Below are 26221 nucleotides of genomic sequence, written 5' to 3'. Positions count from 1 at the left end.
GTGAAACTGCAGACGTGGAGAAAGTACAGAGCCATTTTACTGCTATTATCAGTTCAGTTAAACACGTAAATTACTCGGAATGCCTTAAGTCCCTCAAACTGTGTAGTCGAGAAAGATGCATTAATAATATATACCTGGAAATTACTAAGATTGGTTCCAAATTTTTTTTTTTTTATCACACTGGCCGATTCCCACCAGGCAGGGTGGCCCGAAAAAGAAAAACTTTCACCATCATTCACTCCATCACTGTCTTGCCAGAAGGGTGCTTTACACTACAGTTTTTAAACTGCAACATTAACACCCCTCCTTCAGAGTGCAGGCACTGTACTTCCCATCTCCAAGACTCAAGTCCGGCCTGCCGGTTTCCCTGAACCCCTTCATAAATGTTACTTTGCTCACACTCCAACAGCACGTCAAGTATTAAAAACCATTTGTCTCCATTCACTCCTATCAAACACGCTCACGCATGCCTGCTGGAAGTCCAAGCCCCTAGCACACAAAACCTCCTTTACCCCCTCCCTCCAACCTTTCCTAGGCCGACCCCTACCCCGCCTTCCTTCCACTACAGACTGATACACTCTTGAAGTCATTCTGTTTCGCTCCATTCTCTCTACATGTCCGAACCACCTCAACAACCCTTCCTCAGCCCTCTGGACAACAGTTTTGGTAATCCCGCACCTCCTCCTAACTTCCAAACTACGAATTCTCTGCATTATATTCACACCACACATTGCCCTCAGACATGACATCTCCACTGCTTCCAGCCTTCTCCTCGCTGCAACATTCATCACCCATGCTTCACACCCATATAAGAGCGTTGGTAAAACTATTCTCTCAAACATTCCCCTCTTTGCCTCCAAGGACAAAGTTCTTTGTCTCCAAAGACTCCTAAGTGCATCACTCACCCTTTTCCCCTCATCAATTCTATGATTCACCTCATCTTTCATAGACCCATCAGCTGACACGTCCACTCCCAAATATCTGAATACATTCACCTCCTCCATACTCTCTCCCTCCAATCTGATATCCAATCTTTCATCACCTAATCTTTTTGTTATCCTCATAACCTTACTCTTTCCTGTATTCACTTTTAATTTTCTTCTTTTGCATACCTTACCAAATTCATCCACCAATCTCTGCAACTTCTCTTCAGAATCTCCCAAGAGCACAGTGTTATCAGCAAAGAGCAACTGTGAGAACTCCCACTTTATGTGTGATTCTTTATCTTTTAACTCCACGCCTCTTGCCAAGACCCTCACATTTACTTCTCTTACAACCCCATCTATAAATATATTAAACAACCACGGTGACATCACACATCCTTGTCTAAGGCCTACTTTTACTGGGAAATAATTTCCCTCTTTCCTACATACTCTAACTTGAGCCTCACTATCCTTGTAAAAACTCTTCACTGCTTTCAGTAACCTACCTCCTACACCATACACCTGCATTAACTGCCACATTGCCCCCCTATCCACCCTGTCACACGCCTTTTCCAAATCCATAAATGCCACAAAGACCTCTTTAGCCTTATGTGTTTCACTGTAAACACCTGGTCCACAACCCCTTGCCTTTCCTAAAGCCTCCTTGTTCATCTGCTATCCTATTCTCCGTCTTACTCTTAACCCTTTCAGGGTCCGTCCCGTAGATCTACGGCTTTACGTTCAGGGTCCAAACCGTAGATCTACGCCATGAGCTCAGCTCACTCTGATAAACTGTGAGTGGTACATTTGGGCCTAGATATGAGAGAATACATCTATGTGGTATGTGTGCACCACATAAAACAGATCCTGCAGCACACTGTGTATAATGAGAGAAAAAAAATGAAATCATGATTTTTCGATTAAAACAGCAACTTTGCAGTGTTTTTTCGTATGTTTTTTATAGTTGTATTTGCGATTTCTTAGTCTCATTTGATAGAATGCAAGACATATTACAGAAATAGAGATGATTTTGATTGGTTTTAGCACTGGAAATGGCTTGAAACAGAGCTCAAAATAGCAGAAATGTTAAATTTTTGCCGATATTCAAGAGTAAACAAACGACATCATACGTCTAATACACGCCAGCTGGTGGGTCTAATATACATTCACAAATATGGTGATGATATTTATACAATTATTACAGTATTGCATAACAGTAAATCTTCTATTTTTTGGTGTGAATAAAAATTCATTATGTGAATAAAAAATCAAAATGGAATTTCTTTGTAAAGCCTCAAAACATAACTAATGAACAGAGGAAATGTTAGTTTAGTGCCAGGAATGCCTACATTGTTCATTCTGGACCCTATTTTGAAATTGGAATATTTTGAACTTTGTGTTAAATTGGCCAAATTAACAATTTCCGATCACTTTATTTTGTAGTTGAAACAGTTGACTTGGCGATTTCTTGTGCTCAATCGATAGAATGGAAGTAATACTAGTGAAATAGCTAAGAATTTGGTTGATTGGAATAATGTAATTGGCCTAAAATGGGAGTCAAAGTCGGCAAAATCGCCGATTCGTAAATATCGCTGACACATCAAAATTCGCGAGAGCATAATTTCGTCAATTTTCCACCAAATTTCATACTTTTTGTTTTATTACCTTCACAAAAACATTCTCTACGATTTCATAAGAAAAAATAACAAATTTTTTTTTTTTAAATTCTTGGACACTGGTGCGTGACTCCAGATTTGGGCCTTGGACCCTGAAAGGGTTAATTCTTTCAATAATAACTCTACCATACACTTTACCAGGTATACTCAACAAACTTATCCCCCTATAATTTTTGCACTCTCTTTTGTCCCCTTTGCCTTTATACAAAGGAACTATGCATGCTCTCTGCCAATCCCTAGGTACCTTACCCTCTTCCATACATTTATTAAATAATTGCACCAACCACTCCAAAACTATATCCCCACCTGCTTTTAACATTTCTATCTTTATCCCATCAATCCCGGCTGCCTTACCCCCTTTCATTTTACCTACTGCCTCACGAACTTCCCCCACACTCACAACTGGCTCTTCCTCACTCCTACAAGATGTTATTCCTCCTTGCCCTATACACGAAATCACAGCTTCCCTATCTTCATCAACATTTAACAATTCCTCGAAATATTCCCTCCATCTTCCCAATACCTTAAACTCTCCATTTAATAACTCTCCTCTCCTATTTTTAACTGACAAATTCATTTGTTCTCTAGGCTTCCTTAACTTGTTAATCTCACTCCAAAACTTTTTCTTATTTTCAACAAAATTTGTTGATAACATCTCCCCCACTCTCTCATTTGCTCTCTTTTTACATTGCTTCACCACTCTCTTAACCTCTCTCTTTTTCTCCATATACTCTTCCCTCCTTGCATCACTTCTACTTTGTAAAAACTTCTCATATGCTAACTTTTTCTCCCTTACTACTCTCTTTACATCATCATTCCACCAATCGCTCCTCTTCCCTCCCGCACCCACCTTCCTGTAACCACAAACTTCTGCTGAACACTCCAACACTACATTTTTAAACCTACCCCATACCTCTTCGACCCCATTGCCTATGCTCTCATTAGCCCATCTATCCTCCAATAGCTGTTTATATCTTAACCTAACTGCCTCCTCTTTTAGTTTATAAACCTTCACCTCTCTCTTCCCTGATGCTTCTATTCTCCTTGTATCCCATCTACCTTTTACTCTCAGTGTAGCTACAACTAGAAAGTGATCTGATATATCTGTGGCCCCTCTATAAACATGTACATCCTGAAGTCTACTCAACAGTCTTATCTACCAATACATAATCCAACAAACTACTGTCATTTCGCCCTGCATCATATCTTGTATACTTATTTATCCTCTTTTTCTTAAAATATGTATTACCTATAACTAAACCCCTTTCTATACAAAGTTCAATCAAAGGGCTCCCATTTTCATTTACACCTGGCACCCCAAACTTACCTACCACACCCTCTCTAAAAGTTTCTCCTACTTTAGCATTCAGGTCCCCTACCACAATTACTTTCTCACTTGGTTCAAAGGCTCCTATACATTCACTTAACATCTCCCAAAATCTCTTCTACATTCCTCTCTTCTCCAGGTGCATACACGCTTATTATGACCCACTTTTCGCATCCAACCTTTACTTTAATCCACATAATTCTTGAATTTACACATTCATATTCTCTTTTCTCCTTCCATAACTGATCCTTCAACATTACTGCTACCCCTTCCTTTGCTCTAACTCTCTCAGATACTCCAGATTTAATCCCATTTATTCCCCCCACCGAAACTCCCCTACCCCCTTCAGCTTTGTTTCGCTTAGGGCCAGGACATCCAACTTCTTTTCATTCATAACATCAGCAATCATCTATTTCTTGTCATCCGCACTACATCCACACACATTCAAGCATCCCAGTTTTATAAAGTTTTTCTTCTTCTCTTTTTTAGTAAATGTCTACAGGAGAAGGGGTTACTAGCCCATTGCTCCCGGCATTTTAGTCGCCTCATACGACACGCATGGCTTACGGAGGAAAGATTCTTTTCCACTTCCCCATGGACAATAGAAGAAATAAAGAAGAACAAGAGCTATTTAGAAAAAGGAGAAAAACCTAGATGTATGAATATATATATGCATGTGCGTGTCTGTGAAGTGTGACCAAAGTGTAAGTATCTGTGAAGTGTGACCAAAGTGTAAGTATCTGTGAAGTGTGACCAAAGTGTAAGTAGGAGTAGCAAGATATCCCTGTTATCTAGCGTGTTTATGAGACAGAAAAAGAAACCAGCAATCCTACCATCATGCAAAACAGTTACAGGTTTCTGTTTCGCAGTCATCTGGCAGGACGGTAGTACTTCCCTGGGTGGTTGCTGTCTACCAACCTACTACCTGGATTGGTTCCAAATCTGCACACTAAATCTACTTCCTTTGAGAGCGAGAGGCTAAGTAGAGTGCAAATACGACACAGGAATAGCAGAGGAACATTAATTCAATAATTGCGAAGGGCCCAAAAATTTTCACTCATACAAAAGAAGGAACTAACAACAGACACCTTGAGTTTCTCAACTCAGCGCTTCATCAGCCAGACTGGTACCGTACCTACATTCAACTGCACATTGCAAGAACAAGCAGTAAATGATCTAGCCAGCAGCCAGGAGGTCTGGTCTGGGAATAGTTTGGGCAATGACCCCTGGAATCAACAAGTACACATACAGCAGGTATATACAGGTATATAAAGCCATATACAGAGCTGCAGCCTAGCAAACCACATTCAAAGAAAAATGCTAACATAATTAATCTGTTCAACTTTCTCATTTGTATTTGCTTGCTCAGATGTGAGCAATCCTGGAGTCTGCTTCACTTTTATGAAACTGAAAACCAACATACAGTTTCCCGATAAATGTACTGTGTACTCTTTCTTGCATTTACAGTATTTAAAGCTTCATTTCTCTTCCCCCCCCCCCCACCCCACTTCCTGAGTTTTTCACTTATCAAATTTCATTACAGAACGGTCTGTTTTACCACTTTCAGAAATAAAACTTGTTGGAAGTAAACAATTCAAGTTAATAAATGTTTCCAATACCACATTACTTTTAACATTCAATTTAACAAGAATAAATAATCAGCTGTATTCACTCAGGATTCTGCTTTTTTACCAGTCATTATACTAACATCAATTGATGTTGTGAATGACTAGCAAATACAATAAAAATAATAAAACTAAAACTGAATAACCAATATTTGTTCAATGAGACCATCATCATCTAAAGTGGAAATACAGTATCTACTACAATGTATAAGAAATAGTATTACTTACCAAACATAATCCGTATGCCTTCTCTATATCAAAATTATGTGCCCCACACAGACCTTTCCTCACATAACACTTTTGCACATTCCTTCTTGGAAACTAATGTCTGTACTTTCATATTCCTTAAATGTCATCCCTACCCATAATATGTCATTCATGCTACATTCAATTTCTACCACATCTAGAGTATTTCCCTTTCGTTGTCAACCATTTACACTGCCATACCTGTAAATAAGATTTGTCTTTCCATTTTGAATCCATAGTGAATTAGTTATCTTGAAGGCTAGGACTTTTATTTGCTATCCCTAAAACTGCCAAATATTTGCCTGGTTAACGATTATCATCCTAACTTTCATATGCATGATCATGCACCTATGTTACTATAGTATACTATTAATATATATTATAAATTATCTTTATCTCCTAATTTATAAATTTAATTATTTACCATCATGGCAAAGTTATCTGAAGCAGAAAATAAATTCATCACTTACTCCCCAGTTGTCCTAGAACTGTAAGCACTTCATGATCTAATAGCCCATTAAATTAACAATAATAATAATTTTTTAGCTGTACAAGGAATTATAGTAGTTGAGTGTACATGCCAATAGCCCCTTGTATGCAGAGCATTATGGGCATGCTTAAAATTAACTTAAAATTAACTAAGCAATGATAGATTCAGTGGTAAAAATTACAGTAAACAATTTACAATATGAAGTACAATTGAGTATTTTAAACAATGAAATTTGAACATTTCAATTATGATGCATTACAGTTGTACAAATTTGTAGCATTACAATTAAAAACATAGGTTGATAGGATCACGGGATTCAATATTTATTTAGTTTTGGGTGAGTGTTTTTTTAAGAAGAGTCTTGAATTGATAAACAGACAGTGTTTCTTTTGTATTCACAGGTAATGAATTTCAAATTTTTGGGCTTTTTATGTGCAATATGTTTTTACATAGTGTAAGATGGACACGGGAAACATCAAAGTGATCTGTGCCTTGTGTTATGGTCGTGTGTCCTGTTGAGGTTGGTAAGAAGTTTGAGGGGAGGGTTTATATCTGAGTTTAGTGTTCTATGTATGTAATAGGCACAATAATAAGTATGGATGTGTTGTACAGTAAGTTTAGAGATTTGAATATTGGTGGAGTATGCTGCCTGGAGGGGGAATTTGTTATCATTCTGACTGCAGCCTTTTGTTGGGTAATTAATGGTCTGAGATGATTTATTGTTATTGAGCCCCATGCACAGATTCCATAGGTGAGATAGGGGTAAACGAGTGAGTGATATAGGGCAAGGAGAGCTGATTGTGGAACATAGTACCGTATCTTCGATAGTATGCCTACAGTCTTGGAGATTTTCTTGGAAATTTGTTGTACATGTGTTTGGAATTTGAGTCTATTATCAAGGTGGATTCCTAAGAATTTACCCTCTGTGAGCTTTGTGATAGGTGAACCATTTATCATTATGTTAAGTGGAACATCTGTAGTTCTGTTCCCATGGGACACCAATTGTAATTGGTTGTGTGGAAGAGTTTGCTCCATTTGTGTACACATATTGACTGCTGTTGCTAAGGTATGACTTTAGGTAGTTGAGGGAGTGCCCTCTTATACCATAGTGTGATAATTTTATGTGCAACAAATCATGGTTAACTGTATCAAAAGCTTTACATAAATCAATGACGATTCCTAATGGGACTTCTTTTTTCTCAAGTGCAGTGTATATTAGTTCTAGCATGTGTATAATAGCATCATTCGTATTTTTATTAGGCCTGAACCCAAACTGACAGGGGTTGAGTATGTTGTGGGAGATAAGAATAGATTTGCTTATGAATTAATTTTTCAAAGATTTTAGAGAGAAGGGGTAAGTTGGACATTGGCCTATAGTTATTCAGGTCTGCTTGATCTCCTCCTTCATGTATCAGGGTGACCCTCACTATTTTGAGAACTGTGGGGAAGGTAGAGGATTCGGTGGATTTGTTAAAAGAGTGTTGCAATAACTGGTATCAGTACCTGTGAAGCTTTTTTTGTATATAAAGGGTATCAAGTTATTTACATCTCCTGCCTTGTTCTTTAGTGTGTTGATAATAAGTGAGACTTCTGTTGGGTTGGTTGGAGATAGGAATAGTGTATTCAGGTAGGTGCCAGTGAGGAAGTCATTAGGTGGGGTGTTTGAGCTTGGGATTTTATTCGCCAGGTTTTTTCCTATGGTGGAGAAGAAAACATCGAGTCTGTTTGCTGTTTCAGTCGGTGGGAGCGGGGGTTCACCTGGTTTTGCTAGTCTGATTGTTCTGTTTCCTGATATCCTGATATCTTTATGAGAACAGATTATCCAACTTAAAGTTGGATAATCTGTTCTCATAATACAATTTTTTTGCCATTCTTATCAGGCTGGTCAGAATTGATGAGTAACGTTTTGTTTGGTCCCTGGTTATTTGACCCATTCTGTACTGTTTTTCATATAGGTGCTTCATATTTATGGATTTGAGGGTGCTGGGCATTAGCTAGGGACTGTTCAATCTCTTAGCTATGATCTGTTTAGTTTTTTTAGGGCAGTGCTTGTTATAGAGACATTGGGTCTTTTTAAGAACATTATTAATACATTCGTCAGTATCTGTAGAGATTTCTAGCTCAGTTTGCCAGTCGATGTTTGTCATTGCTGTTGTGAAATTATTAATGGTTGTCTCATTACAAAATAACTCTTTCAAAATGCTGGCTTCATTCAATAACTGTCTTTGAAAACACAGGCATCAGGCTTCATACTCCCATCTGATAAAACTCAAATCCAAGTAACCAATATTCCTGAAACCCTTAATACACTACCATGCAAGTAAAATCTCAAAAAGCACTTTCCTTCACTGCAATCTGACGCATGTCCACATATGCCTGCTTGATGTTTGACCCCTACTACCTTTCAAAACAAGCTAAACTCTTCTTCAAACCCTTCCTTGATGTCCCCTACATTACTAATCATCTAACCCCACATTCATATTCTATTGTTCAGCCTACCTTGCACCTTTTTAACAACCAGTCTTCTACTTTCCTAATAACAGAGTACTTTTTTAACACCACATTGCGTTCAAATTCCTTTACTTCTTGTTCTGTGTATATTCACACCATACATTATTGAGACATAATTAAACATCTTCCAGTATCCACCTTAATGCAATGTTCAAAAATAATGCTTTATACAAATGAAAAAGTATGGCTGCACTATATAGTTGAGGTATATAATTTGTCCTCTCTCAGGATCTTCAGTTTTTCATCTCTTTCATAAATAACCTTATTCAAGTTGAAAAATTAGGCTATAGAGCTGCCTTTTAATACCGGTGCCTCACCTATTTATAAACATTCTTTTACCTACACTATTTCTTTAAAAGCATTTTGGTTTAACTTTTACATTCTGTATTATCATGTGTGCACTTTCAATAATACTAATGTTTTTCTTACTAAGATTCATTACTATTTGCCTCCTTTAAATCTCAATGTTTCTGGCATATGCATTTCTTCTGCACCACTGCAACTTAGCACATAGATACAGAACTAGATGAACATTTTTTATATTTCTTGTATCTTCATATTCGGAATACATTTTGTATATCTGCCAATTATGTACTTAAAAGAACACAACAGATGAGATTTTTCTTGAGACTTTTGATCCAGTAACAAGTTACTTTTATTCATCTATGTGAGTGACACTGCTATCAATTCATTTTTAAATATAACTTCCTCATAGATTCTTATCTCAACTTAATGTCTGCCCACAATATACATACAACATCTCTGAGCTTCTTGCACGTCATCTATTTACACATTTGTTGATTAGCTACCGGTAACCTGCCAAATTACTGAAACTCTCTAAAACCCTATTTACAGTAATGTACTGTGACTAAAAAGCACTGTATTTTGATTCAAACCTTTTGCAATAAAATATTCTTTCAGCAGTCATAAAAAGAAAGTATCTACAATCTCAGTATTTGCATCAAAAAATCATTTGCTCTTTCCTCATCCTTCTGACCATCAAGAACAGTCAACTATGCACAGTACATTCACACACTACCATCTAAAATATAAACATATTTACACAGATCAACAAAAGTAGCAATTTGATGATTCTGGTCCCATTTTCTACTTACAACTACTAACAATGAAAATAAGCTTAGTTACACAATTATTAAAATCATCAATAAGTATACTATTTATCCATACCAAAATATGGTATGCACTTGCATAAAAAATTCAACTGGGCAAAAACCAAGCTTACCTTCTTGTGACATTTTGGAAGTAAAGGATTTGAAAGATATATTAACAGTGATATTAAGTACCTGTACCACCAGTGAGGTGATCTCAAATGAAGACTAAATTTTATAAACCATAATAGAAATTTACTCAACTTTCATAATAGCACAGTACCATTTTTTTGTAATTACAAGCCCTTTACTGCCAAAAGCATTGAAAGTAAAGAGCACAACACTCACCCCCTGAACTTCCGAGTCTCCCTGATCGTCCAGCCCGCTCTCAGAGTAACCCTCACCTCCAGCAAAACCAGCCAAGTCACTGTCACCATCCCAGTTATCTGAAGACTAAAAAGAAAACACTACCATTAAAAGACAGCATAAGAGCCAAAATTGTTTAACAGTGGCTTCAAAAAATAACAAAATTTATTTTGAGGAAAATATACAGGTTGGCCATCACTAATCCAGCATCATTGGAACCTGTAGTGTGCCAGATTAGTGAGTTTGCTGGATTACAGAGTGGTCAAGATAGAATACACTTAATTAACCCACCATCTTCCTCATTTTCATCACTGCTTTCTCCTCCACTGGCTTGCTGCTGTGGATTTACAACCATCTGCACAATTTCTGAGCCAGTATAATGATGAAATTTGAGTCAGTATAATGATGAAATTTGAAATTATGCTAGCAGAAATTAGTGCCGGATTACTGATGGAACCGGATAACTGATTACTGGATTAGTGATGGCCGACCTGAACCAGTTAACAAGATTTCTTCATGGAGTAATGTTAGTGGGATGCAAGTAGGTCCCATCTAGCATGGACCTGTATATATGCTGATGTCACCATTCAACAATATATAATATATAATATAATATATAACAGAACTTTGTCCTTGGAGGCAAAGAGGGGAATGTATGAGAGTATAGTTTTACCAACACTCTTATATGGGTGTGAAGCATGGGTGATGAATGTTGCAGCGAGGAGAAGGCTGGAGGCAGTGGAGATGTCATGTCTGAGGGCTATGTGTGGTGTGAATATAATGCAGAGAATTCGTAGTTTGGAAGTTAGGAGGAGGTGCGGGATTACCAAAACTGTTGTCCAGAGGGCTGAGGAAGGGTTGTTGAGGTGGTTCGGACATGTAGAGAGAATGGAGCGAAACAGAATGACTTCAAGAGTGTATCAGTCTGTAGTGGAAGGAAGGCGGGGTAGGGGTCGGCCTAGGAAAGGTTGGAGGGAGGGGGTAAAGGAGGTTTTGTGTGCGAGGGGCTTGGACTTCCAGCAGGCATGCGTGAGCGTGTTTGATAGGAGTGAATGGAGACAAATGGTTTTTAATACTTGACGTTCTGTTGGAGTGTGGTGGTGTTGCCAGGCAGGCCGAACTAAGTGGCAGGAAGGCTATATTATGTAGTGTGGGAGATGTATTATGGCGGGGCGGTGAGTCACAGCCTACGCCTTACAACGTAGTCTGGCTGCCACACAGGCCTACATTACTAATTACAAAACGTTTATTGCAGGTTAATTCATCCGTGTTCCGGAAGTGTTCATCTTTACCCCGCTGCACTAACACGAGCACAAGACATCCCAGTGTTCCTACGTGGGATATACACCAGTATAAGAGGACAATAGAGTCATAAAAGCGGCCTTGTGCTCGCCATTGCGCACCCGCCGCCTCACAACCAACACCCACTTTCCTCACATTTACCACAAACGTTTGACAATTCCAACGTTCATCACGCATTTGGGCACATTCTAATTACATACCTCAGTTATTGTCCGGCACTAGTAAGGCTGTCAAGTGGGTAGAAGATGCATATGTGCAAGTTTTGCTCAATTGTCGACAGTATGGTCCATGTTTGGTTTCTCAAGGACAGGTTCTTGTACGCATTTAGAATGGCCGTCATGGGACACCCACATCTCTTAAAAAAACTTAAAGGCTTACGTTTACCGTATATACAAAACGTCGAGTTTAATCTCGGTGATGGATATTTATTTTTCACTTAAGAGACTGTGAAAGTTCAATATTACTATGTTTATTAATATACAAAGGATGTAGATAATAAAATAAGGTTATGCAGCAAACGTTGAAAATTCTTATCTGGTTTCAGTTAGGTAGTATGGGCTTGGACTTCGATTAACAGCCATAATAATTCCGTATCGTAAGTAAGTGCGGAGATATAAAGTGGCCTTTATTTTAAAACAATCCTCCACATTCATCGGCAATGTTAATTATATTATATAAAGAAACTATGAAGGGCAGAATAATTATTCAGCGTCGAGGTATACATTGGGAGACAGTGAACGAGACTGGAAACATAACACGCGGAGGTGTGGAACGTTGCCAGATGTTCTCTCTTGTTCCAATAATGTTACAGGGTCGGCCCTGGCTACTCACTTATCAATATTTCTTATCTTTATTTCCAACATTAAAATCTCAACTGCCACGTGACTAAACGTACTTCTCAAAGATACGAGTAATAACTGAGAAATATCTATATATATTATCATGAAATAAACTAAAATCTTCGAAACTAAGAAAATCTAGACAGATGTACTCAACGGTAATCTGTAAAGATGACGGAATTATGTGGACACGTGTACTCAAATAATATTTCCTATAATCTAACTTAATAGTTAACAATACGTATGTACCGCATATGCAATATGGATGGCGCGTAGCAGTAGTAGTGATAAGATAACTTCATAATAAGACTGGTGCAGTTGTGGGTTACCATTAACGGTCGTTGTACCCCATAGTTACCCACTCAATATTTTATTTAAGAGATCAAACAACAATAAATAAGATCACTTGTCATATACGTGCCACAAACTCATGTATAAATGTGTACCCTAGAGATGCAAGAAATATTTACCAAGTTTGCTGTTATATAATATAGAAGGTTAGTAAAATAGGAAAATTAAGGAGGTGGTAGATTTGGCTACATGGCAAGTGTTGCAAGGATGTTGTTGTGCAACGGCTAAGCCTTCAATAATAAGATATTACATGGACCCTAATGGACATAATTCCCTTGGACTATCTTGGGTTATTCTAGGTAATTTATACATATGTTACCATGTGGTATAATTGTACATAAGTGTACATGTATCTAAATATGAGCACATTACTTACTTACTTATTATCCAGTCTTACTGTTGTTATGATACTAAGTACCTAACTAATACTTTGAGTTAGTTGAGTCATAGGTAAAGTTCAAGTCTGAGAGGGTCACTAAGTGAACATGATTGTTTGTAGTAGTAAGTAGTGGCAGGCATTGTGGTGTTGCACAACACTATCCTTGCAACGTTTGCCACAATACATAGTACTGCCACTACCACTTCAATGGAAATTTAAAAGACCCCAATGGAAATAAATTACTCTGGCTTTTTTTTTGGGGGGGGAGAGGGGGTTTATCCCAGGTTCTCTACACATATGCTGCTATGTGTAATAATTTATGTAACTGTATTTGTATATACCAGAATAAACTAGCTTCCCCTGAGTTAGCTAACTCAAAACATTATGCACTCTGACGGATTTGTTATATAGCAGTTATATATCTTGAGGTGGTTCGGACATGTAGAGAGAATGGAGCGAAACAGAGTGACTTCAAGAGTGTATCAGTCTGTAGTGGAAGGAAGGCGGGGTAGGGGTCGGCCTAGGAAAGGTTGGGGGGAGGGGGTAAAGGAGGTTTTGTGTGCGAGGGGCTTGGACTTCCAGCAGGCGTGCGTGAGCGTGTTTGATAGGAGTGAATGGAGACGAATGGTTTTTAATACTTGACGTTCTGTTGGAGTGTGAGCAAAGTAACATTTATGAAGGGGTTCAGGGAAACCGGCAGGCCGGACTTGAGTCCTGGAGATGGGAAGTACAGTGCCTGCACTCTGAAGGAGGGGTGTTAATGTTGCAGTTTAAAAACTGTAGTGTAAAGCACCCTTCTGGCAAGACAGTGATGGAGTGAATGATGGTGAAAGTTTTTCTTTTTCGGGCCACCCTGCCTTGGTGGGAATCGGCCAGTGTGATGATAAAAAAATAATAAAAAATAATACTGATGTCAGCAATATCTAATATTGCCTGCAATATATAATTTTAAGGTCCAGTAAACAAACACAAGAACAATTAATGATAAATTTATAAAGTTAAGTGACCAGAACTCTCTATGGGGAAGTAGAACAGAAGTCTTCCTCTGTAAGCCACGTGTGTCGTAAGAAGTAACTAAAATGTCGAGAACAAGGGGCTAGTAACCCCTTCTCCTGTACAGTAGGGCCCCACTTATATGGCAGGTTAGATTCCAGGCTACTGCTGGAAAGCAGAACGCCATTTTTTCCACTTATAAATGCATATAAATGCCAGATAACACGTTTACACTAACATATATTAAGTTAGCAATAACTTAGGCATTAAAAAAAATAAAAAGTAAAATACACACACAGTACACTCATTATTTACCTCAAAATATTCGTAGTCTTAATGTAGGGCAAAAGGTGAGTAGCATTTACTATAAGAAGTTATGTGTAGTAGCCCTCCTGGCCACCCCTACCCACACATAATTTACAAAGATGCTGAAACAGTGATAAAATGCATATACAGTACACTCATTGCTTTTTTTTTTTTTCAACAAGTCGGCCGTCTCCCACCGAGGCAGGGTGACACAAAAAAGAAAGAAAATCCCCAAAAAGAAAATACTTTCATCATCATTCAACACTTTCACCACACTCACACATTATCACTGCTTTTGCAGAGGTGCTCAGAATACAACAGTTTAGAAGCATATACGTATAAAGATACACAACATATCCCTCCCAACTGCCAATATCCCAAACCCCTCCTTTAAAGTGCAGGCATTGTACTTCCCATTTCCAGGACTCAAGTCCGACTATATGAAAATAACCGGTTTCCCTGAATCCCTTCACTAAATATTACCCTGCTCACACTCCAACAGATCATCAGGTCCCAAGTATCATTCGTCTCCATTCACTCCTATCTAACACGCTCATGCACGCTTGCTGGAAGTCCAAGCCCCTTGCCCACAAAACCTCCTTGACCCCCTCTCTCCAACCCTTTCGAGGACGACCCCTACCCCTCCTTCCTTCCCCTATAGATTTATATGCTTTCCATGTCATTCTACTTTGATCCATTCTCTCTAAATGACCAAACCACTTCAACAACCCTTCTTCTGCCCTCTGACTAATACTTTTATTAACTCCACACCTTTTCCTAATTTCCACACTCCGAATTTTCTGCATAATATTTACACCACACATTGCCCTTATTTATTATACTCATAATAAAAAAGAAGCACTAAACCCACAAGGGTCGTGAATTGCTATATATAGAGTGAAGGCATACGAAAGGTATATTTATCTACAGTTAGTATCCCCCAGTGTTTGACTAGAAGAAACGTAATTTTTCCAACACTCCTACAGAGCCGCTTTGTAAACAAATCTCATATTTGTGTCAATTTTTATTCTGTGGGAGTATGTATAATGTTTATATGCTATGTAACGTGTTTCTTATATAATTTCGAAGAAAATATCATAGATGGATTAATGAAAATGTCTTTATTAACATAAAATAAGACATCTAAAAAAAAAATTCGGTCTTAATTACGTGTTTTTGGCGCGTGTCATACTCCGTGCCCTGCGCGGCCAGCTTCCCATTTTTTAGTTCCAACCAATCACAAGCCTTCCCTGAGTCTCTTCAGCTAAGTACAGTTCGCTTCTGCCGCCTTCCCATTGGTTGAGAGATCAAAATATAAACACTGGTGGCTTGGCTTCGCCCACACACGCATTTTTCCCTCCACCCTTACTAATCTACTCTTGGATTATACATTCTACAATGTCGGTAAGTACTGATTGTTGTGTTTAGTGCTTACATGAATAGTTTAGGCATATTTTGATATATACCTAAAGTCCGTGTGAAGCATAATATGAGTGTAGCATGCAGTTGAAAAAAGTGCAAGCATTTTAGACCGAATTATTTCGGTCTTGCGCGAGTTTCCGGGAATGTCCAATTTTAGTCAAATAAATATTTATAAGAAATTTTCAATTGCATATATGAACTCTGTAGTGGTCTGGATTTATACAGGAGGTTTCTATTGTCCTTCCAGTTCCATGAGAGGCTGTTTTATGGGGAGCAGTCGACCAGCAGGTCGAGGTATGTCTGCGTTTCTGAAGACAGTGACTCGGAACCAGAGGTAGACGAACCAGAATTGCTGGATAGTGGTGATGAATACTTGCCACCGGATGCACAGGATGCAGAGATGTCAAGTGATGATGAGGAGGAAGAAAGGGAAGAAAGGCCAGCCAAAAAGCAGAAAGTAATGAGGAAAAAGAGAACTTTTAGGATTGAGGAATACCCGGATGAGGAAGAGATCCATGAGAATATTGCTCTTCAAGTTTCATAAAGACTGATAGAAATTGTTTCTCAGACTTCCATCTTTCCATTTAGCAATATAGAATCATTGGTCTTCCAAATGAATCTCAGGAATATAGGGATTGAAACTTGCATCACTTTGCAATTTGGCACTGTTGATATTTGCTTCCTTTTTATATTTTTGTAACAATTAAAAAATGTTTTGATACAAGTTCCATTTATGTTTTTTATATTGTCTGTTTGTATATTAAATTTAAAAAATTGTTTTGGTGTGTTTTATTAACAATTGCAAGTTTGCAACATAAAATTTTTTAATCCCTTTGTCGGGCGCAGCCGAATATTTTCGGTCTTCGGAGATTAGCAATTGCTCGAAAACTAACCATCAGAAATCAATTTATATGGGATCAGTGACCTTGTATTGAGTTACTCTATCCACCATAGGGAGTTCAGTTCGAATTTCAAATTTTCGGACCCCTTGCGCGACAAAGGGCTAATGTGCCCAAGAAAGATTATTATTACATAATATTACTATGGCATCATGAGTAGAGAGACTCTTAGTGATTTTAATGTGTACCTACACACCAGCACAGTGTGTAAGTATATTTAGGTACAGGTACACATAAGCATAATTATCAGAGTACATATAAAATATGCAATAACTTTAAAACACTTGAAATTTTGGAAAGTTTCCAGACAATAGACGTGCTCATGGAGAATGTAAACAAACCAGGTGGGGCGTGCCGTATTTGAAAGACCACTTGCTGTATAGCAAATTTTGGTCATAATTTGACATCGCCGTATTAGCGGAACGCCGTAAGTCGAAATGCCGTAAAACGGGGCCCTACTGTATACATTACTAAAGTAAAAAAGAGAAACTTTTTTTTTTTTTCTTTTTGGGCCACCATGCCTTGGTGCAATACGGCCAGTTTGTTTGAAGTGACAAGAGCTTCATCAGGCCAATATTGATTTGATAAAAGTTCCTGGTGAACAAAACAAAGCAGTGATGTCTCATTAGTTGCTCATGTCCATTTAACACTGTCAGTAATTTTACCAAATTTATACAGTACCATACTGAAGTCAGCAGGGTTACTGTAGAAGGGAGGAAAATAATGACAATCAAGGAGGTATTGAGCGTGACACAGAAGAAATAACTCATTTAGCACTTGATCAGGATTGCTGGTCTCATTAAAGGGTAACACTGCAGGCATTATCAACTTTTACTAATTTACTTTCCTTTTACCAAATGATACCATTCTCTTTGTAATTTACCTTCCTCTTATTTAAGCTACCACTCAATCATGAGGAAACATCAACAGCTCCTATAAAAACTAACACATCTGCTCTTCAAATCTGTATCTACCAACACATAGTCGAATGAGCTACTCTCACTGTGCATTTCACCTCTTCAACTTTTTCTATTTTTAACCTTTTCACTATCCTGACACTCCCCGCCCCCCAAATTAACCCTTTCATTGTCCAGACCCCCAAAATTAACCTTTTTATTGTCCAAGAGACCCCTGCCATTAACCCTTTCACTGCTCAGACTCCCAAAATTAAAACATACTATAGTACATACAGTGGACCCCCGCATAACGATCACCTCCGAATGCGACCAATTATGTAAGTGTATTTATGTAAGTGTGTTTGTATGTGTATGTTTGGGGGTCTGAAATGGACTAATCTACTTCACAATATTCCTTATGGGAACAAATTCGGTCAGTACTGGCACCTGAACATACTTCTGGAGTGAAAAAATATCGTTAACTGGGGGTCCACTGTATTAGTGAACATCTTTCCAAACATGATTCAAGGTACAGTCGTCCCTATACGTATGCAGCAGTTAACGTTCCTAGATCCCGTACAACTATGAACCTCTAATAATAAAAAGTTCAGCAAGTCTGCATAACTTTCAGATTTGGGTTCAGTTTGTAATTCAGAGACCATATCTCCATAACACATTTGTGTAACCTGGCAAACATTGTCATTCATAAGAAGTAATGACCAGAATAAAGGTGCCTGGGCATGAGAAGGCCATCGAGCTAGAAAAATGTTGGGTGATTGAACCAATTCGTTGGTCGGCCTTCAGCAAAACTTTTGAATGATCCAATTCTATGAAAAAGCCCATTCATGGGAACTGTACATTCTTATTTACCCAAGGCACTCAAAATTTTCTTACTACACACTCTAGAACAGTCTCTCACTTGAATACAGTACACGTCTCCCAAAACCCTTATCCTCTCTTAGCTCATAACTCCCTCATGCATTCACTCAACTGAATGGTTGGGGCTTGGTGATTCCCTACCTACGGCAGGAAATTAGGCAACTGGGTGGCACTGACTTTACGGGAAAGCTTAACAGGCAGCAGTGACGGAGTCAAATGTCTGGTGAAGTGGTGTAATCAATGGCTACAGATTTAGCTGCTGGGAAGGGGGGAGGGGTTGTCAGCAGTTTCCTCATGAAGGTGTGCAACAACAGTTATGCTCCTCTCAAAATTAACAAAAACTCAAGTTTCAGGCTTGCTATCCCAACTTTGGACCTCAGCCCAAATACAGGGAAGCGCACAAGATCAGACAGCAGTCGAAGGCAAAATGGGTATTAAAGTTATAGCTATGATGGAAGAATTCTAAGCCTCCTTTAACTGGTGATTTGGAAGAAAAACTACATTTCTGAGAAACTTGTTCAAGAAAAACTGTAAAGTAAATGAAGATAGGTGAAGAATGAAATGAGGAATTATTCATATTATCTATAACATTTATGTTTATTAGGAACCCACAAAAAAAAAGAGAGGATTTATGATACTCACCCCTTGCAATCCTGAGGGTCCTGCAATTGCCACATCCTGCTCCAAGTGTCTCGAGTCGGAGACATCTGGTTTAGTTTCATTCTCATCATAATTTTCATTCATAAAAACTTCTGGTGTTTCTGGAGGATCTGCTACTTCTTGCTTTATGACTGGTAATGAAGCAGACTGTGTTGGTGATGGAAGAGTCGGATGTGACTGTGATAATGATGTTGGAGGGAGCGGACTTGTGGGGACTTGTGATGATCTTGGAACTTGAGATGTCAGTGAATGAGGCAATGGTGAAGGATGACTTTTTCCAGCTGCTTGTGATGTTGGAGGTGCCTGAGTAGATTGTGGCAAAGGTGCTTGTTGTAATCTCTGCAACAATGCCTGTTGTTGTGATTGTGGTGGAAGGGCCACAAGTGGTAATCTATTAGTTGTGTTGTTAGTGGATATGCTACTAGGTCTATCATCCTCCATTAAGTGTCTCTTCTTCTTGGAAGGGGGGCTTCCTTCTCTGTCTCGTTCATCTAGACCTCTTCTTGAGGTCTGCTGGGGTTCATCATCTGGGATGGCTAACCCTTTTATTCTAAGGCACTCGGCGGTTTTTATAAGGCTCGATAACTCTGACTGAGCGACATCAACTTGCCCCAGGTACATGTAGTCAAGCAAATACTCAAGATCTTGTCTTCTAACATCTTTAAGTACAATAACTATATTGTTACCACTTGTGGAAGTAAATATATCACTGAAGTATTCACTACACGTTGATAGCACAAATTTATGGGCTGGATATAACCGTCCCTCACAGGCTAATGTCACATCAGTGTATGTGTGCTGAAAGAGAGAAACACATCTTAAGATTTATGCATATACATTAAATAAAACATTATGCTTCACGGGGTTTAAACACAAAGTATTGGCAAGTAATAACCCAAAAGATGAAATAATAATCATTTATGTCCTGGAAAATGATGAATTATTAATTATAAAAATTGTGAGATACTTTGCAAAATTAGATAATTCACATCTCGTACTACAGTTTCTCCTCACTTAGTGACATACCCGTTTACCAACAACTTGGAGTTAGGACAGGCTCTCCAGCGAGTCAGTATTGTATGCCATACAAGAACATGGGTCATGGAAAGGGGCAGCGTGGTGTCTCAGCGTCAAGCATCTCAATCTCCAACCTGCAGCCACTCAGTACACTAGCTTTCACAGTCAATAAGACTATGTACATATTTGTCCACCCCACAGTACAAGATAGAGTTAGAAATGCAGCAACACTTGGAAGAGAAAAAACAAGAGGGGGTGGCAGGGAAGGAAGGTATGCCTCCCTGCAGATACAATGGCCAATGGTGGTGGCAGTAGTAGCGGTGGTGGCGGCGGCAGCAGCAGCAACATTAGTACAGTGGACCCCCGACTTACAATGGCCTCAACCTACGATAAAATCGACTTGCGATGCTTGTCAGGGTAAAAATTTGACCCCAACCTACGTTGAAAAACTCAACTTACATCATTCGTCCTGAACGCGGCCGTCTGGTCCGTCTGGCCTGAGTGCCTCAGCTGAGCTAGTGTGACATTGTTTACAAGCCAGGATGGATGGTTGTACGCATACAATCGATAAATTTTGTATTATTCCAGTGTTTTTAGTGCTTGTAACTGCTAAATAAGCCACCATGGGCTTATCGAGAATACCAAGAAACAATCAACTCCAGAGGGTTAGACACCGAAGATAGCCCAAGAAAGTCAGTGTGTCATCAAGGACTAACTTATTTCCATCGGGGTCCTTAATCTTGTCCCCCAGGATGCGACCCACACCAGTCGACTAACACCCAGGTGAACAGGAAAAAATGCCTGGAGCTAGTGCTCATATTGGTGAATTTAAAGCCAGCAAAGGTTGGTTTGAGAGATTTAAGAATTGTAGTGGCATACAGTGTGATAAGGCCTGTTCTGGAAGAAAATGCCAAACAGGACCTACATTACTCAGGAGGAAAAGGTACTCCCAGGACACAAACAGTGTCTTATCACTCATCACCACATCTTCAATAAAGGTAAGTGTAGGAAAATGTATATTTCATGTGGTAAAATTTTTTTTCATACTTTGGGCATCTTGAAAGGATTAATGTGATTTCCATTATTTCTTATGGGGAAAATTAATTCAATTTACAATAATTTCATCTTATGATGTGCTCTCTGAAACGGATTAATATAGTAAGTCGGGGGTCCACTGTACTTTGGTGGTGGTGGCAGCGGCAGTGGTGGCAGCGGCGGTGGTGGTAGCGGCAGAAGTGCTGGTAGTGGTGACAGTAGTAGTGGCAATGGTGGTGGTAGTGGTGACAGTAGTAGTGGCAGTGGTGATGGTAGTGGTCGCAGTGTGGTGGCAGTAGTAGTAGTAGTAGCAGTGTGGTGGCAGTAATAGCAGTAGTAGCAGTGTGGTGGCAGTAGTAGTAGCAGCAGTGTGGTGGCAGTAGTAGTAGCAGTGGTGGCAGTAGTAGCAGTGGTGGCAGTAGTAGTAGCAATGGCAGTAGTAGTAGCAATGGCAGTAGTAGCAGTGGCGGTGGCAGCGGCAGCGGCAGCAGCGGCAACAGCGGCGGCAGCAGCGGCAGCAGCAGTGGCAGCAGCAGCGGCAGCAGCAGCAGCAGCAGCGGCGGCAGCGGCGGCAGCGGCAGCAGCAGCAGTAGCAGTGGTGGTGGTAGCAGTAGTTGTAGCAGTAGTGGTGGTGGTGGTGGTGGCAGTATCTTATGATGTGCTCTCTGAAACGGATTAATATAGTAAGTCGGGGGTCCACTGTACTTTGGTGGTGGTGGCAGCGGCGGTGGTGGTGGCAGCGGCAGAAGTGCTGGTAGTGGTGACAGTAGTGTGGCAATGGTGGTGGTAGTGGTGACAGTAGTAGTGGCAGTGGTCACAGTGTGGTGGCAGTAGTAGTAGTAGTAGTAGTAGTAGTAGTAGTAGTAGTAGTAGTAGTAGTAGTAGTAGTAGTAGTAGTAGCAGTAGTAGCAGTAGTAGCAGTAGTAGCAGTAGTAGCAGTAGTAGCAGTAGCAGCAGTAGCAGCAGTAGCAGCAGTAGCAGTAGCAGCAGCAGTGTGGTGGCAGTAGTAGCAGGGTGGTGGCAGTAGTAGCAGTGTGGTGGCAGTAGTAGCAGTGTGGTGGCAGTAGTAGCAGTGTGGTGGCAGTAGTAGCAGTGTGGTGGCAGTAGTAGCAGTGTGGTGGCAGTAGTAGCAGTGTGGTGGCAGTAGTAGCAGTGTGGTGGCAGTAGTAGCAGTGTGGTGGCAGTAGTAGCAGTGTGGTGGCAGTAGTAGCAGTGTGGTGGCAGTAGTAGCAGTGTGGTGGCAGTAGTAGCAGTGTGGTGGCAGTAGTAGCAGTGTGGTGGCAGTAGTAGCAGTGTGGTGGCAGTAGTAGCAGTGTGGTGGCAGTAGTAGTAGCAGCAGTGTGGTGGCAGTAGTAGTAGCAGCAGTGTGGTGGCAGTAGTAGTAGCAGTGGTGGCAGTAGTAGCAGTGGTGGCAGTAGTAGTAGCAATGGCAGTAGAAGCAGTGGCGGTGGCGGCGGCAGCAGCAGCAGCAGTGGCAGCAGCAGCAGCGGCGGCAGCAGCAGCAGTAGCAGCAGCAGCAGTGGTGGTGATAACAGTAGTAGTAGCAGTAGTGGTGGTGGTGGTGGTGGCATTAGTAGTGGCAGTAGTAGTGGTGGTGGTGGCATTAGTAGTAGTGGTGGTGGTGGCAGTAGTAGTGGTGGTGGTGGCATTAGTAGTGGCAGTAGTAGTGGTGGTGGTGGTAGTAGTAGTGAGGGCAGCAGTAGTACCGGTAAAGGCAGTACTGGCGGTGGTAGCAGTAGAACTGGTGGTGGCAGTACTGGTTGTAGTAGTGGTAGTGGCAGTACCAGTTGTAATGGCAGTACCAATGGTAGTGGCAGTACAAGTGGTTGTGGCAGTACCAGTAATAATGGCAGTACCAGTGGTAATGGGAGTACTAGTGGTACCTGTAGTAGTGATGGCAATTATAGTAGTGGTAATAGTAGTGGAAGTAGCAATATTTGTGGAAGTAGCAGTAGCAGCGGCAATAGCCAGAATCCTGGCATACATTTAACATTGCAGATGCCTTACCGTATGTCAAAGATACATGGGATAAAGTGACGAAATCGACAACAGATGCAGGCTGAAGAAAATTATGGCCTGGTGTGGTGAATATTTTAACAGGACTCTCAGTTGTAAATCAAGTCAAGGAAATTATTCAGCTGGCAAGAAGACAGCCAGATGAACGCTTTTGAAGACATGCAGCCAAAAGGTCAATAAATTATCAGAAAATGATGACTTAGAAAGAAATCCAGAGGAAATGTTAGCAGAGCTGAATTCCCAGATAGAAGGGACTTGGAGAGTTGAAGAGAATGAAGAAGAGGAGCCTGCAGAGAAACAGTTGCTCTGAAATGGATGCTGGACCCAGCAACGATGCCCTACAGTCGGCTGAATGAAGTACTGGTGAGCAAAACACAGCCGAGATATATGACAATAATTCGGGGCTCCCTTAAGTAACAGATCTATGTCAACCTCACCCCAGCCATCTGCTTCAGCCAGCAAACCCCAGCCATCCACTTCAGCCCGCAAACCCTAGCTAGCCATCAGCTTTGACTCACAAACCCTAGCGATGCACTTCATTTACCCCATCCACCTTCATCTACCCCATCCACCTCATCAGAGGACCAGTAGAGCCACAGCATGCCACTTAACCCTTTCAGGGTCCATCCCGTAAATCTATGGCTTTGAAGCCAGGGTCCAAGATCTACGCCATAAACTCAGCTCACTCAGATAACCTGTGAATGGTAAATTTGGGCCTAGATATGAGAGAGTACATCTATGTGGCAAGTGTGCACCACATAAAACGAATCCTGCAGCACACAGTGTATGAGAGAAAAAAATGACCGTAATTATGGATTCAAATAGTGACTTTGCGGTGTTTTTTACAGTTGTATTCGTGTCTTCTTGGTCTCATTTGATAGAATGTAAGATATATTACAGAAATAGAGATGATTTTGATTAGTTTTAGTACTGAAAATGGCTTCAAAATGAGCTCAAAGTAGTAGAAATGTTCAATTTTTGCTGATGTTCAAAAGTAACAAATGACGTCAAGCATCTAATACGCATCAGCTGGTGGGTCTAATATACATTCACGAATGTGCTGATATTATTTTTACAATTATTACAACATTGCATAAGAGTATATCTTCAATTTTTTTTGGTGTGAATAAAAATTCATTGTGAATAAAAAATCAAAGTGGAATTCATTTGTAAACCCTGAAAACATAACTAATGAACAAAGGAAATGTTAGTTTAGTGCCAGGAATGCTTGCATTGTTTATTCTGGATCCTATTTTAAAATTAGAATATTTTAAACTTTGTGTTAACCCTTTCAGGGTCCAAGGCCCAAATCTGGAGTCACGCACCAGTGTCCAAGAATTTTCAAAAAAAAAAATTTGTTATTTTTTCTTATGAAATCGTAGAGAATCTTTTTGTGAAGGTAATAAAACAAAAAGTACGAAATTTGGTGGAAAACTGACGAAATTATGCTCTTGCGAATTTTGATGTGTCAGCGATATTTACGAATCGGCGATTTTGCCGACTTTGACTCCCATTTTAGGCCAATTACATTATTCCAATCAACCAAATTCTTAGCTATTTCACTAGTATTACTTCTATTCTATCGATTGAGCACAAGAAATCGCCAAGTCAACTGTTTCAACTACAAAATAAAGTGATCGGAAATTGTTAATTTGGCCAATTTAACACAAAGTTCAAAATATTCCAATTTCAAAATAGGGTCCAGAATGAACAATGTAGGTATTCCTGGAACTAAACTAACATTTCCTCTGTTCATTAGTTATGTTTTGAGGCTTTACAAATAAATTCCATTTTGATTTTTTATTCACATAATAAATTTTTATTCACACCAAAAAATAGAAGATTTACTGTTATGCAATACTGTAATAATTGTATAAATATCATCACCATATTTGTGAATGTATATTAGACCCACCAGCCGACGTGTATTAGATGTGTGAGGTCGTTTGTTTACTCTTGAATATCGGCAAAAATTTAACATTTCTGCTACTTTGAGCTCAGTTTCAAGCCATTTCCAGTGCTAAAACCAATCAAAATCATCTCTATTTCTGTAATATGTCTTCCATTCTATCAAATGAGACCAAGAAATCGCAAATACAACTATAAAAAACATATGAAAAAACACTGCAAAGTTGCTGTTTTAATCGAAAAATCATGATTTCATTTTTTTTTCTCATTATACACAGTGTGCTGCAGGATCTGTTTTATGTGGTGCACACATACCACATAGATGTATTCTCTCATATCTAAGCCCAAATGTACCACTCACAGTTTATCAGAGTGAGCTGAGCTCATGGCGTAGATCTACGGTTTGGACCCTGAACGTAAAGCCGTAGATCTACGGGACGGACCCTGAAAGGGTTAAATTGGCCAAATTACTAATTTCTGATCACTTTAATGGGTAGTTGAAACAGTTGACTGGGTGATTTCTTGTGCTCAATTGATAAAAAAGAAGTAATACTAGTGAAATAGCTAAGAAAATTGTAATTGGCCTAAAATGGGAGTCAAAGTCGGCAAAATCGCTGACGTGTAAATATCGCTGACACATCAAAATTCGCAAGAGCAGAACTTTGTCAATTTTCCATCAAAAAGAAATAGATTCTCTACCATTTCATAAGAAAAAATAAAATTTTTTTTGGGGGGGACCATTTTCCCCATAAGAAATACAGTGGACCCTCCATTTTGTCGATCTCTTCTCCCCGATTTCAGCTTTCGCCAACATTTTTTGTCAAAATATTGCCTCAATTTTCGTCGATTTCCTCAGTTTTCATTGATGGTGCAGAACCTGTCCACTTCCCAGCACGCACACAAAGCCACCTCCCACACACATTCTCAGGCAGCGTCATGTTTCTCGATGAGCGAACATGTCCTGCGAGGTCATATGAAACTTCGCAATAATCCATTGTTTTTGGCACTTGTTTATTGTGTGTGACTGCTAAATAAGCCACCACAGG

At 39.7% G+C, this 26221-nt stretch overlaps 2 protein-coding genes across 4 annotated transcripts in view; one reads left to right on the top strand and one right to left on the bottom strand.

Moving 5' to 3' along the window:
• The window catches only part of LOC128697779 (uncharacterized), a 340573-nt gene that overhangs the window by 283123 nt on the left and 31229 nt on the right, over positions 1 to 26221 (bottom strand). For all 3 annotated transcript variants that reach the window (XM_070099646.1, XM_070099648.1, XM_070099647.1), the window contains exons 3-4: positions 19182 to 19997; positions 10256 to 10360 (exon numbers count right to left, since the gene is read on the bottom strand). In XM_070099646.1, coding sequence (XP_069955747.1) covers positions 10256 to 10360; positions 19182 to 19997 — 921 coding nt within the window. The remainder of the gene's footprint in view (positions 1 to 10255; positions 10361 to 19181; positions 19998 to 26221) is intronic.
• LOC128697780 (uncharacterized) lies at positions 15719 to 16445 on the top strand. Its single transcript, XM_053789684.2, has 2 exons — positions 15719 to 15847; positions 16113 to 16445. The coding sequence occupies exons 1-2, from the start codon at positions 15842 to 15844 to the stop codon at positions 16407 to 16409; spliced, it is 303 nt and encodes a 100-aa protein (XP_053645659.1). The 5' UTR covers positions 15719 to 15841; the 3' UTR covers positions 16410 to 16445.

This window comes from Cherax quadricarinatus, chromosome 68, assembly GCF_038502225.1.
Source record: "Cherax quadricarinatus isolate ZL_2023a chromosome 68, ASM3850222v1, whole genome shotgun sequence".
NCBI lineage: Eukaryota > Metazoa > Arthropoda > Malacostraca > Decapoda > Parastacidae > Cherax > Cherax quadricarinatus.
This window is presented reverse-complemented; position numbering and strand designations above follow the sequence as displayed.